General features: G+C 37.8%; 1 protein-coding gene across 2 annotated transcripts in view; it reads right to left on the reverse strand.

The window, feature by feature from the left end:
• Positions 1-14,316, reverse strand: part of KIAA0586 (KIAA0586 ortholog) — an 84,251-nt gene that overhangs the window by 54,742 nt on the left and 15,193 nt on the right. For both annotated transcript variants that reach the window (XM_074148495.1, XM_074148496.1), the window contains exons 14-19: positions 13,897-14,157; positions 13,197-13,371; positions 4,945-5,133; positions 3,862-4,049; positions 2,518-2,625; positions 1,234-1,314 (exon numbers count right to left, since the gene is read on the reverse strand). In XM_074148495.1, the coding sequence (XP_074004596.1) occupies positions 1,234-1,314; positions 2,518-2,625; positions 3,862-4,049; positions 4,945-5,133; positions 13,197-13,371; positions 13,897-14,157 (1,002 nt within the window). The remainder of the gene's footprint in view (positions 1-1,233; positions 1,315-2,517; positions 2,626-3,861; positions 4,050-4,944; positions 5,134-13,196; positions 13,372-13,896; positions 14,158-14,316) is intronic.

Raw genomic sequence — 14,316 nt, forward strand, 5'->3', positions numbered from 1 at the left:
TAGGACTGTTTTAACTAACTGATAACATTAAGTGATGAATTCATTTTAAAAATAAATCCACCATACTGATCTGTAGGCTATACAGTTAGTGTTTAATGTACACTTTAACTCAGGGACCAGGAGGACACAGAACATGTAAAAAGAATACATTTTTGGGTAGATTTTGATACGCACACAGCAAGTCTAGCTCACTGGAAAGAAGCTTGTGGAAGAAGCACTTCAAGAGAAATACTAGCCCTCAATAGCCGTTTCAAGCTCCTGGTATTTACTGAGGCCTAAATGCAGCAGGAGGTGGAAGCTGCCATCTTCTGCAGAGGCAAGATACCACAGGACAGCACCTCCAGAAAGGTGGCACCTTTCTTTAAAGGCAGCTTTTCCCCACTACCATTAAGTTTCTGCTTAAACTGGAGAAGTGAAATACAGCCTGGATTAACCTTGAGCATTTGTCAGCCCCCACTCTGACTGACGAGAGGTTAGCAAAGGACTTGCTACCTAAGAAAATTAAACTGTAAAAGAGTATCTCCAATAAACCCATGTTATCACAGTCCAGTAACAAAAAAAGTTAAATGTGTACAGACACATTAGCTAGGCAACAAGCAAAGAAAAAAAAAAAAAAAATCTCTGCTATTAGTGGGATCCGTGAGATGAGTAGTACATGCTGTATACATATATCTGCATACACTGCTTGCCTATGTTTTTTCCTTTTAGTCGTACAATTTTTGACTGAAATTAGATATTTTGCTAAAGCATTTTAGTACCTCAAAAACATATACAAATTGCTCTACACTAAAATTTTCTAAAAGGGAACACTCAGAAAATACTTTCATATTTTAAAATATAGGTCGCCTTAAAATCTGTAAGATTATGTATACATTACATCTTACATATGCATTACATTCACATTTAGATGTTGAAACTGTGATATCTAAGTGCTATAATCACCACTGATTTTAGAGAACTACTTTTATTTCTAGTGGATTCTAACACATCCAAATAAAAGCTAATTTTATTTTTTTATTGTAATTCATGGAAGGTTCTTTACTTATTCACACACATTAACTTCTAATATTGTTTATAGCACTGTAAACAGTTCGCTATTGCTCACAATGTGTATTTTTAAAGTTGCTAGTAAAGGAAAATTATTTTCTACATTGTGTTTTCAGTTATGTCAGAATAATATAAAACAAATGTAAAAATGTTTAAAAGGAAAGGATATCTTTGCAATATAATTACCTGCATGACATCAGTAGTATCAATGGAATTAGTTTCCGGAAACTTTATGTCTTCCTCCTCACAGTGTACATCTTCTGATGTCTGATAGAGACAGACTGAAATTGTTAAGTATTTCATATTGCGGGGAAAAATGCATTTGCAGAAAAACTTAATGACAAGAATGCAATTAAATCACGCCTTATCGTCAATAGCCTGAATCCAGAAAAAATGCTTTACCTACCTTAAAAGTTAGGAGGAATGTCTTTGCATACCATAAAAAGAGTTTATTAGAACTCTTTCTTGTACGCTGAAAACTAAAACCTGGTGTTTCCAAATCTAATAGAATACTTCACCATCAAAAGTTCTGGGCAATACCTGTAACTCTTATTAAAAAATCAGTATGACAAAATATTGTAAAACATAGCACACAAGAGTCTAGAAGTGTCATAAGGAATTTACTTATGTGTGATCTCTACAGTGTTATTTAATACTATCACTTGTAAATAACAATTGTTATTTTACTCCATGGGGTCTGTCTTAGTGAATACCTTGACCAGAGGACTCTGGCAGATCTAACTACTCAAGTCAGACTAGCAGCTAACACACAGGGAAAACAGAAGGCACAAGAACTATAGAAAAATAATCACTGCGTTACCATGCCTTCACACTGTCCAGACTGTGCAATGCACAAGTCACAAGTCCACTGGAAGAAACAATATGCTATGCTGTAACCATGTGCCCTAGCTTACAACCTTAGCATTCAGCATGCAGCAGTTAACTCTTTAGTTGCACAAAAACTTTCATTACTGCTTAGATTATATTAGATTAAAACACTTCTGGAAAGTCATATGGAAAGAGACTAGAGTAGACTGGCCACAGTCTACCACACACAGCAGGCTACCAGTGAACAGGCTACACATACATGCCACTAACCGCTTAAGTACAAGCAAGCAGCAGACAGACGAATGAAGAACATCCTCAGTCTTTGTACCAGAACACTGAAGCCAGTACAAACAAGACAGACATGGGCCAATAAGGGACTACAACTGTTAACAGGACAGAGAAATGCTGTTTTTCTCAGGGTTTTGCTATGGTGATTATTTAATCTTGGAAGAACAGTGTCTTGCTGCAATTTTTTATTTTCTTAAACAAATATCTCATCCTATAAATTATTCAGAATAATTACTCAGTTCTTCCCAGAACTGTCTAATTTCTCTAACTAAAACAAGGTAACAAGGTAACTTGGTAGTAATTTAACAAATTTTCAACAAATTTGAATTCACAGACACTTAGACCAATGAATACCTGTATTACAGCATCAACAGGAGAAAGTACAGGTTCAGAGCCCGGAAGAACATGGTTTACACTCACACTGTCACTTGAAATACTGTCAATATCTACATTTGGTAACACCTAGAACAGAAAAAAAGCACCAATTTGAAAATCTGTGTATTAGCTGAGCTACTATCATTGAAATTTTTAGATTCTTTCTTCCACTTGCTACTGAGCCACTACATTTCAGTGACCTCTTTTTCTCATACCTGTAACTGATAATAACTTGGTTCTGAAAATTAAAATGCTGTAACATACAAAAACTAAACCCAGAAATGTTCACCTCTTTTCTTGCAGTACCTGATTTTTCCTGTTCTCTAATTCCCTTACACTTTGTCTTGCATGTGACAAAAGGTGAATATACCCTTAACTATGTATATAGCAGACGTGTATTTGACTTGGCAATACATTTACACTAATTTGCCCTACAAGCCACTGTGTAGGCTGGTTAGTGGTTTCATGTTGTCATACATCTGGTAGGGTAAAATAAAGGGATAATTGTATTACAATATAGTTTGTAATGAAGGCATGTCCATTACAGCATCAAAACGTTTTTGGTTGGAGTTTTTTGGAATTTGGTTGGGTCTTTTTTTAAGAACATAGATTTAAATGCTTGCTTAATTCTTTGGGGGAAAAATAATACAAAAATCACCTTAAACATTTAAGAACTGTGTGAAATAACAGCAAAATGCACGTGGGAAGAAAGCAGTGATACAGCAAGGGAACAAGCCACATACTCTACCTCTATATAACTTTGAGTTCCATTAATCATTTGTATCTGAAAGGTGTGTGTAGGAGTGTGTATATCCTCAACAATTTGAATCCAAAATAATGAACACATAAGAAACATTAACTTCCTTGACAGACTCATGTAAAAAATTTAAAAAAAAAAAAACAACCACCAACTCTCTAGGTAAGGGCTGCAATGGTTGATTAATCAGGGGGTTGACCATCACACTTGAAACAGAAATGTTAAAGGCTAAAGCATTCATCCAAGAAAACTGACATTTTAATACTTCTTTTAATTCAAAGTTTGTTCTCGCTCATATTTTTTTATGAGATTTTTAACATAGAATTATTTTACAAACACCCCACATAGGTGAAGATTTTCTATTTTGGTTAAATAATAAAGATAATTGTTAAAATATGGATAAAAATACTAGCATAGCATCACAACTTTTTGGTCACTCTAGTCTATTTGTTTCTAATGCTTACTGAAAACCATCCATTGATGTCAAAGTAAGTTACTGATGGATGAGACTGTCTTTAGTTAGCCTTTATTAAAATAAACAAATTATCATTACTCTTGACATGTACCTGCACAGACAGCTGAGGTGGATCCTTCTTCTCTGATCTCATCTCTGTTACAGCTATGTTTGGTGTTTTTATCTCAACTGGTAGTTTTGGTGGCACTTGAGGAAGAGAGGTTGTAACTGTAACAGGGTATGGTTTACCTGTAACTACTCCAGCAGGCTGCAGTGAGATGTCGCTAATTTGGGTTTGACCTAAGGACAGTTTAAAAATAATTAAAGATATACTTAAATCTCCGAAGTCAGTAAATGAATAAATTAATTAAAATTAAATTCTGGATGTCTGTATTTCACATGAGATACACTGTGCAATTACAGACCAATTAAAAAGTCCCCTATTAACACTAGGTAAAATATAGCACTTCACCAGGTAATTTTAAGGCTTTCCCATCAGAAACTGTAAACACTGTCATCTTTTGAAATTATTCGCTTTTCTCGACTATGGTGACACCTACTGCTGAAAACAAGAATAACTATATTGTGTTTGCTGTTCAAAAATTACACGCTTCCTCCATCTTACATTTTCCTAACCATATTCAAAATACCATCACACTTAGTATAGCATCCCACAAATTTTTGAGACACCTTTTCTCTTTAATAATTATCTTCTTTAAATGCCAATATAATATTAACCCTTCCCGAAACAAGGTCTGTATAAAAGTTCTGTTGAAGATCCAAAAATACAGAGGCTATGTCAGTCAATTTAGTGTGTTTGGCACAATCCTACTGAAACCATTGGACTTAAGTCATCATAAATGTCGAATCCAAGTGCCAATGATTTAGTTCCTGCTTACATGGATACCAAACTTAAAGCCAGAGCAAGAACCCTAGAAATATGAAGTGTACCAAAGAAGGTATGTACAGCTAAGCAAATAATTGCTTTGTTAGGGTGTCACCAGACATCCAGCATGAAGAATAACAAGAACCAGAACATTTTAAACTGTTACCCCATGTAGACTTCCCACAAGAAGGGCAGCTGCAAATCTCATGGGCCAGGGCAAATCACTGACTTAAGAAGATGTAAGCTATATTTCCATGAAGTAGCAGGTGTTAACCTCCACGCATCCATCTATAGGTTATTTGCTCCTACCTAGTGGAATAGCCATAGGAATTAGGTGACCTTCAAGTGGATTGCAAACAGCAGGCACATCTCTACGTGGACTAAAGAGACACCGACTTTCTTGGGCAAGGGCATACAAAGGATGCTGCTTCCTAGGACTGGTTACCACCTTCTGCGTGAGAGAACAAGTCTGTGTTCTTGCTGACTTTACCTTTGTACCTGAAACAAGAGAAGCTAAACTGCATGTGATCAACACATGTACAAACACAGTAACATCACACACTACTAATTTAAGCCCTTCTACTGAAACAATTATAAATTTTTGCTGTGGGATGGAGGAAATGAGGGAGAGAGACAGGAAGGGCAGAATCTAAAAGCGCTAAGTTAGATGTCTCAGTATTGACAGCAATGAAGGAGTTAAGATTACAATTTTTGAACATCTGAATCTAGCAAATAAAGGTATGGAAATGTGAAAAGGACACAAGGATGGTAGTATGTTGGAATGAAATGTACGATTTATCAGCTAAGAAGAAAACCATGATTCAGGCCTGAAATACAACATTAGAAGAGCATACAAGCCTGGCATAAAAAGTAGACTGATCTCCTGTTCATCTGATTAACTGCCTCAGTTTTATGAACATGCAGTTTGCCTCCAGCCAGAAGACTGACAAGGAACAGGTATAATCTACAAATTCCTGGTTCAGCAACTCACTGCTACTAGAAAATAAAGCCATAACTACTACCCATAAGTCTTGACTTGTAACATCAAGGAAGCTCTGATTTTTTGGTCCAGCTTTGAAAATGTATGGTTAAATAGCTAACCAGAAGTAATTTGTATGTAACAAAGCCTAAGCATATAGCAGAGGAGACCATTTATTGCAATGTTGCATTTCTTGCTTTACAGTAATGCAAGGTCTTATTCACCCTATATTCCTTACAAACGTTGGATATTATTAGGGAAATTAACTTCAATCTAAATGGATAAAAACATCCACAAAAAAAGGAGTCAACAATCATAAATCAAATACAAGTGCTTCTACTGCTATTTTGTAGGCATTAGGAAAATGAACCTGGAAAGAATCACACTGGTAACCAATGATAATACTGCATTCACTACTAATTCTGCATCTCAAAATAAACTGGACATTAAAAGGCCTTTTTCATTTTTTTTTTTAAAGAAAATCACCTGGAAACTGAAGTAGCTGTAAACTGAAGCCAAAAATTCATATAAATCAGATACTAAATTTGAAATGTCCTGTTTACTTTTGAACTATAAGGTATCTAGCCATGGGAAGGATTAATTAAGAGCAGAATTTCTGATGTCTTTACATGATGAGCACGTGTCTTTCGCAAAGCATAGGTTAGCCAGAAAAATTGTTCTTTAGTCAAAGACAAATTACTGGACTCAGTAACATAAATAGATACAGTTCAGTGGGCTGTGATTTAGAAAAGGTCATACCACATGATCCCCTAGGCCTAGAACTTTTGAGTAAAAGCAGAAATTGGCAACATATCTGTAATATCGCCAACTTGTAAAAACAAGGTTCTCACAGTAAGAATGATTAAGTACTGTATACACACAGCACCTCATTTTAATTGCTTTTAGCTTTTAATTTCCCCCTGAAAAGTTTATTTGCACTGGGCAGAAACTAGATACTTAATTAAACTTAGCTTTGAAAAAAACCCTGTTATTTTACATATTTTATATCAGTTCAAATTATGCAAGAAAACAACTCCAACTTTTTTTTTCTAGAAATGCTCTCTTACTCATAAAAATGTTAGTTGGATTTTTTTTCTAACTTCTCAGAAGAAACCAAGCATTAATCACTACAGTTTATTTGCAAAGGAAATGGTTGAGAAAGTTATAAAATGACTGAAAAGAGACTCTCCAGATGGCCATTTCAGTCTTAAATAAACATCTTTATTCTAACGCTAATTTAAATCAAGCTCAGTGGACTGCTCTAACAAAATAGAGTAATTTAGTAAGTCTGGATGTTCCAGCCAATCAAACCCAAGGCCAGCAACTTCCAATAATTTTTAAGCCTTTATCACCTGGTACATCAAGGCCAGGAAAGGAATCTGGGGGTGCAGATCTGTGAAGGAAAGAACTAACCATGCCTAATGTGAGCAAGATTTCTCTCTCTCTCTTTTTTTTTTTTTTTTTTTTTTTTTTTTTTTTTTTTTAAAGAGCCTATTCAACTTTGTTTCATTTTATTTCCACTCCTACTACAGAGGAGGACAGATCTGTTCCTAATTTTATTATTTATACTTTCCTGCCATAACAGCATCTTTCAGAATAGCATCCCTCAAATACAGTTAACTATTTTGTCTTTATAAGACAAACACAGAAGTACTACTTTTCCATTTCATTGGCAACATGTAGGAAAGCCTAAAAAATTAAGTAGGTTGACCAACTGTCTTAAAAGAAGAGTCAAAGACAACTAATGCCAGTATGAAACAAAGGCTGACCTCAGTCTACAGCCATTAAAATCAGAAAACTTGGAAATAGGACACATGTTCATTGGAGTGTTATTCTTTTAAGCGATGTGCAAAAAAATCTTTATTCTTCCTTTCTTCTCTTAGATAAGAATACAAGGGGATGTCTTATTTTATTTACTGTCATGACAGAAACAAAACCATAACTCACTCTAACTGCAGTCTGATGTGAAATAGAGAAAATTAGTTTTATGGCAGCTTTATTATTGCAAACACACATGTTGCTGTACTGCTGTAGTATGACAATGATTTGGAAGAGAATCATTTTGGGTAAAGGCTGTACAGAGTTCATTCTGTTTTCAAGCAGACAGCTTTTAAACTGTATTTGTCACATGCGGGAGTTCTGGAAGACAATGCAGCATGGATCCAGTACACAGTTTTCTCCTTCATTTCTATTCGCCTCCAACAAAAAACAAGCTAAAGCACAGCACATTATTGCAACTGCATGCAACCTGTACCTCTACATTTCACCGACACTACTGAATTAAACACATTACCAGCAGAAAACTAGTAGCATCAAATGATCAAATGACCAACTTATAATTAGATTGGGAGGGAGTGGGGGACGACTTCTGCCTCTTTACAAGGTATTCTTTCTGGAATGATGAAATTAGCCTCACTGGAAAGACTGTGACCTTATTGGACAAGAGCCCAATAAATATAGAAGAAAAATGCCATTTAGGACTCAGCAAAAGCAGCACTGCTGATTAAATATTTTTAAAGAAGTGTCTGTTCTCAGTTCAAATCTTAGCAGTCACTGTTTCACTGTTCTTGCTATACTATGCGATTAGCACAAAATATGTACAGAATAAACTAAATTATTGATGTGCAGCATAGCCAGTAGTCAAAAAGAGTTATATATCATGCTGATTATACCAGCATTTTTGTCCAAAACAAAAAAAAAAGAGTTTCAAGAGAGGTTAAATAAAATACATAAGCAACAAGACTAGCAGTTTCCATATACCAAGTTCTCACCTTTTAAAAAATAAAGTAAATTTTGAAAATTTGTCCAGATTTTTGCCAGGACTATAACCCACATTTTCCACGAGAGTTATGCAAATTGCAAATACTTTCTACCAATAACCTTTTTCTTCGTGGTTCACAACTGGGCTCCAAAGCAACAGTAAGAAAAGCATCAGGAAATGGCATAAAGACTACACTTAACTAAGCTTATAAAGTTTAACAATAGATTCTTGTACTATTTTGAGGATTTGCCACTGTGGATGTACATCATAGTGTCAAAAAAAACCAAACCAAAACCCAGCAGTGCTTGTCTTGAAAGACATATATATAGAATCATAGAATCATTCAGGTTGGAAGAGACCCTTGGGATCATCGAGTCCAACCATCTACCCTACACTACAAAGTTCTCCCCTATATCATATCCCCCAACACCACATCTAAACGTCTCTTAAACACATCCAGGGATGGTGACTCAACCACCTCCCTGGGCAGCCTGTTCCAATGCCCGACCACTCTTTCTGTGAAAAATTCTTTCCTAATGTTCAGTCTAAACCTACCCTGTTGGAGCTTGAAGCCATTCCCTCTCGTTCTGTCATTAGTTACCTGTGCGAAGAGACCAGCACCAACCTCTCTACAGGGTCCTTTCAAGTAGTTGTAGAGAGTGATGAGGTCTCCCCTCAGCCTCCTCTTCCTCATACTAAACAGTCCCAGCTCCTTCAACCACTCTTCATGTGATTTGTTTTCCAGGCCCTTCACCAGCTTCGTTGCCCTCCTCTGCACTCGCTCCAGCACCTCGATATCTCTCTTGGATTGAGGTGCCCAAAACTGGACACAATACTCCAGGTGTGGCCTCACCAGTGCTGAGTACAGGGGCACAATCACCTCCCTACTTCTGCTGGTCACGCTGTTTCTAATACAAGCCAGGATGCCGTTGGCTTTCTTGGCCACCTGGGCACACTGCCGGCTCATATTCAGCCGCTTGTCAATTAGAACCCCCAGGTCTCTTTCTTCCAGGCAGCTTTCCAGCTACACTTCCCCAAGCCTGTAGCAATGCACGGGGTTGTTGTGGCCCAAGTGCAGGACCTGGCACTTGCCCTTGTTGAAACTCATACCATTGATTTTGGTCCAATGCTCCAATCTATCTAGGTCTCTCTGCAGAGCCTCCCTGTCCTCATGCAGATCAACACTCCTGCTTAACTTGGTGTCATCTGCGAACTTGCTGATGATACACCCTATGTCCTTGTCAAGATCATCAATAAAGACATTAAACAGAAATGGTCCTAACACTGAGCCCTGAGGCACGCCACTTGTGACCGGCCGCCAGCTGGATTTAAATCCATTGAGCGCCACTCTTTGGGACCTTCCAGTCAGCCATTGCTTGACCCAGCAGATTGTATGCTCATCCAGGCCGTGTGAAGCCAGTTTTTCCACAAGAATTGTATGGGGGACAGTACTGAATGCTTTTCGAAAGTCCAGGTATACAATATCAACAGCCTTTCCCTCGTCCAATAATCTGGTTATCTTGTCATAGAAGGAGATCAGGTTCGTCTGGCAGAACCTGCCTTCTATAAACCCATGCTGACTAGGCCTGATCCCCTGGTTGCCCATTATGTGGGTTTTGATGGGACTCAAGATGACCTGCTCCATGACCTTCCCTGGTATCGAGGTTAGACTGACAGGTCTATAGTTTCCTAGATCCTCCTTTTTGCCTTTCTTGTAGATGGGTGTTAACATTTGCCACCCTCCAGTCCATTGGGACTTCCCCAGTTAGCCATGACTTCCTGTAAATGATGGAAAGCGGTTTGGCGAGCACGTCTGCCAAATCTTTCAGCACTCTTGGGTGTAACCCATCCGGTCCCATAGACTTGTGTGCATCCAAATGGCGTAGCAGGTCACTGATCTCTTCCTCTTTAATCGTGATGCCCTCATTCTGCTTCCCCTCCCTGTCTCCTAGCTCATGAGGCTGGGTGTCCAGGGAACAGCTAGTTCCACTGCTAAAGACTGACGCGAAGTAGGCGTTGAGCACCTCAGCCTTTTCCTCGTCCTTGGTGACTATGTTTCCCTCTGCATCCAATAAAGGAGGGAGATTTTCCCTAATCCTCCTTTTGTTGTTAATGAATTTATAGAAACATTTTTTATTGTCCTTAACAGCTGTAGCTAGGTTGAGCTCTAGCTGCGCTTTGGCTCTCCTAATTTTCTCCCTGCATAGCTTCACTACCTCTTTATAGTTTTCGTGAGAGGCCTGCCCCCTCTTCCAAAGGTTGTAGACTCTCCTTTTGAGATCCAGCAAGAGATCCCTATTTAGCCAGGCTGGCCTCCTACCCCGCCTACTTGTTTTTCGGCACACGGGGACAGCCTGATCCTGTGCTTTTAAGACTTCTTTCTTGAAGTACGTCCATCCTTCTTGGACTCGCGTATCCTTAAGGGCATCCTCCCAAGGGATTTTGTCTAGCAGTCTTCTGAACAGGTCAAAGTTTGCCCTCCGGAAGTCTAAGGTGGCAGTTTTGGTAACCCTTCTCCTTGTTTCTCCAAGGATAGAGAACTCAATCATCTCATGATCACTGTGCCCTAGACAGCCTCCAACCTTTACTTCCCCCACAAGTTCTTCCCTGTTCACAAGGAGCAGGTCTAGGAGGGCACTTTCCCTGGTCGGCTCACTTACCAGCTGCATGAGGAAGTTATCCTCCACACATTCCAGGAACCTCCTGGATTGTTCCCTGTCTGCCGTGTTGTATTCCCAGCAGATATCAGGGAGGTTAAAGTCCCCCCCAAGAACAATGGCAAACGACTGTGATATTTCTCCCAGTTGCTTATAGAAGGCTTCATCCACCTCACTGCTTTGGTTGGGAGGTCTATAGCAGACTCCCACAGCGATATCACCTTTATTTGCCCTTATCCTAATCCAAACACTCTCGACCCTGTTACCACTATACTTAATTTCTGAGCTCTCATAGCATTCACTAACATACACTGCCACTCCGCCACCTCTCCTTTCCTGTCTATCCCTCCTGAAGAGCTTGTAGCCTTCGATTGTGGCACTCCAGTCATGTGAGGCATCCCACCACGTTTCTGTGATAGCCACTATGTCATAGTTTTCCTGGTGCATCATGGCTTCAAGCTCCCCCTGTTTGTTGTTCGTACTGCGTGCATTGGTATAGATGCACTTCAGACGGTCTAATGGTTTCAACATCTTTTTGTGAGTGTGGGCCCCATTTCCTACCAGGCCCCTCTCAGGTGTTTCCATAATTTCTAGGTGTCTATCACTTCTCTGAAATGAATTGGTAAGAGTCCTTGCTAGTCCACCATCCCTCAAGCCCTGGCGTGTTTCCCTTGAGTTTAGTCCTAACAGGCCCAGTTATCCCTCCCTCCCCCCTCATATCTAGTTTAAAGCCCTGTTAACGAGTCCTGCTAATTCCTGTCCCAAAATTCTTTTCCCCCTCTGGGACAGGCACATCCCACCTGCCACCAGCATGCCAAGTGTCTCATATGGCAACCTATGATTAAAAAACTTTGATTATGTTTTATATGGTACATTTTAATGGCCTAAAAACATGGTTTCATCAAGTGACTGCCTTCTCATGTTAATCTCTTATATTTCATACAGAATATAATATTTTGACAGTTACAATAAAAACTTGGGCACTTTTTTTTTTTCCACACAACAATTAAGATTGTATCAAGTGTATTTTCCCTGCATGCATAACAACAGCATAAGTGCAAGAAGTGTAGAGGGAAGTCAACTAATATTTTTCCATTGATACTCATCCTATTAACTTGATTGTGCCCACTTTAATTGCCTCTTACACTTAACACACTTTCTCTCCATCTTCTATTATGTAATTTGCTCACTTTCTCCTGCAGTAAGATGATACACATTACTTTTTCTGACATACCAGTTAAAGATTAATCTTAGTTTTTGTATTAAGAATCAGTTAAGTTTTGAAAAGAGAACTAGGAAATAAAAACAGATTCACTTACAACAGTACTTTCTACTAAGTCAAGATAAAGTTCATCTACACTTACCTATGTCAGATATATAGTTTCATTATTATTTTTACACATTTTAATAGGCTTGAAAATTAGAATCTTGTGATCCTAACACTTTGCCTACAAAACTAATGAATAGAATTCATTATTAATCAACTAATAACCTTAACAAGCTAGTACCAAAGAGTTATACTTCACTTTTAACCCTGACTTGACTATCAAAAGAGGTTACTGGCATTAAACAATGCTTCAGATTAATGTGTCTTTCAATATTTTCAAGTCAATAGATGTCATCTTCACAGCAATAATTTTAAATTTTCATATTTCAATTCATGTATTAAAAGTGGGAAATGGAATATCTGGCTTCCTTAATTTTTCAAATCTCAGTGGATTTCTAAACTCATCATTTAAGTGACATGACTGGATACACCTGACACAAAGAATACATCTCTCAGAAACCTTTATCAAAAACTGAGTTAGTTTTCAGGTGCTTATGTCATTACTTCTAGCAATTTCAGCTGCTAACAATAAATGCACATTAATAAGTTTATTAAATTTAGAAATAAGCATTAATTTTACAATCTAAAATAAGTGCAATACACACTAAGCAAATCTGAAAACCTACTGGTATTTTTTAGTTTTGAAAAGAGCATCTTTTAGAATAGAGTAGTCCAGTTGGAAGGGACCTACAATTATAATCTAGTCAAACTGCCTGACCACTTCAGGGCTGACCAAAAGTTAAAGCATGGTATTAAGGGCATTTTTCAAATTCATCTTAAACAATGGATAGAAAATCTGGGAAGGAACACCTTGTTCACATCAAAGAAGGTACTTACCTCTAACACACTCTATCACCTTGGGTCTTTGAAGTTTAGATCTGGGAAAGGGAGAGTTGAATCTCAGATATGGTGCTTTTTTAAGTGTGCTACAATGGCCCTGGTAAATTGGTTTCCCATAGACTTGACACAGATTGTCTTCATTTTGTACCATTGCACTTCCATTCACAGGTCCCTGACACACACACCAAAAAACAAAGAAAAAAAAAAAAAGGTAGTTTACAATTCTTCACGTATGCAAATGTTGACACACACACAAAAAGCAGCAGTTCACAATTCTTCATGTATGAAAATTTGAACACATCAGTAGTGTTCCAAAAGTCTAGAGGAAAAAAGTAAGAAGTTCTGCAAGAAACAGTATAAATTGGAAGTACAAATGAAAATTTATGCATACAAAATACATACAAGAAGCTTACCAACAGCTGAATAAAATAGCAGGTGCTATTAGTAGTGCTATTAGACCAATTAGTAGACAACTAGTAACACGACAATGAATTCTACATTTTTACACACACTTAGCTTAGGCTTCTACAGCACCTGAAAACAAGGACAATTCTGACAACAGCAATGCACAGGACAGGGCTATCATTTTAATTTAAAATTATTACAGTTACATATACAAACATTTTTTCACATGAATACTGCAAGCTAAAGCATAGCAGTTATTACCAAAAAAGAAACCAACTGCTTGAGAACTCACAGATGCCCTTTTTCCTTTCCTCTGCAAACTTTCAGAAGAAAAATAAGTTCTAAACCTCTGTTTGCTCATGTTATCTTCTCCTTGCTTCTGCAATGGCTTAGCTGCAGATAAAGGATTCTTTGTCAAGCATCCTTGGATTTTTTGAGTTTTTGCTTTAATTTCTTTATTGGTTTTGATAGCCTTGATGTTCCGGGCTCTCTCAACCCATGGGACCTTTTGATCATATTTCCCTTGTTCCAAATCATGTCTTGTCATTTCAGCCTGAAGATAAAACATAAACATAATAAAAGGAGATTTTATCTTCAAGGCTATCAGAAGAGTCTGTGGATAGCTTTGAATTTCTGAGAAATGGCCTGTTTTTCATGTTAGCCAGCAACCGTGACCAGCGATTTTCATTAAGCAATGGAAGTTTAAAAACAG

Source organism: Numenius arquata, chromosome 6, assembly GCF_964106895.1.
Source record: "Numenius arquata chromosome 6, bNumArq3.hap1.1, whole genome shotgun sequence".
Taxonomy (NCBI): Eukaryota; Metazoa; Chordata; class Aves; order Charadriiformes; family Scolopacidae; genus Numenius; species Numenius arquata.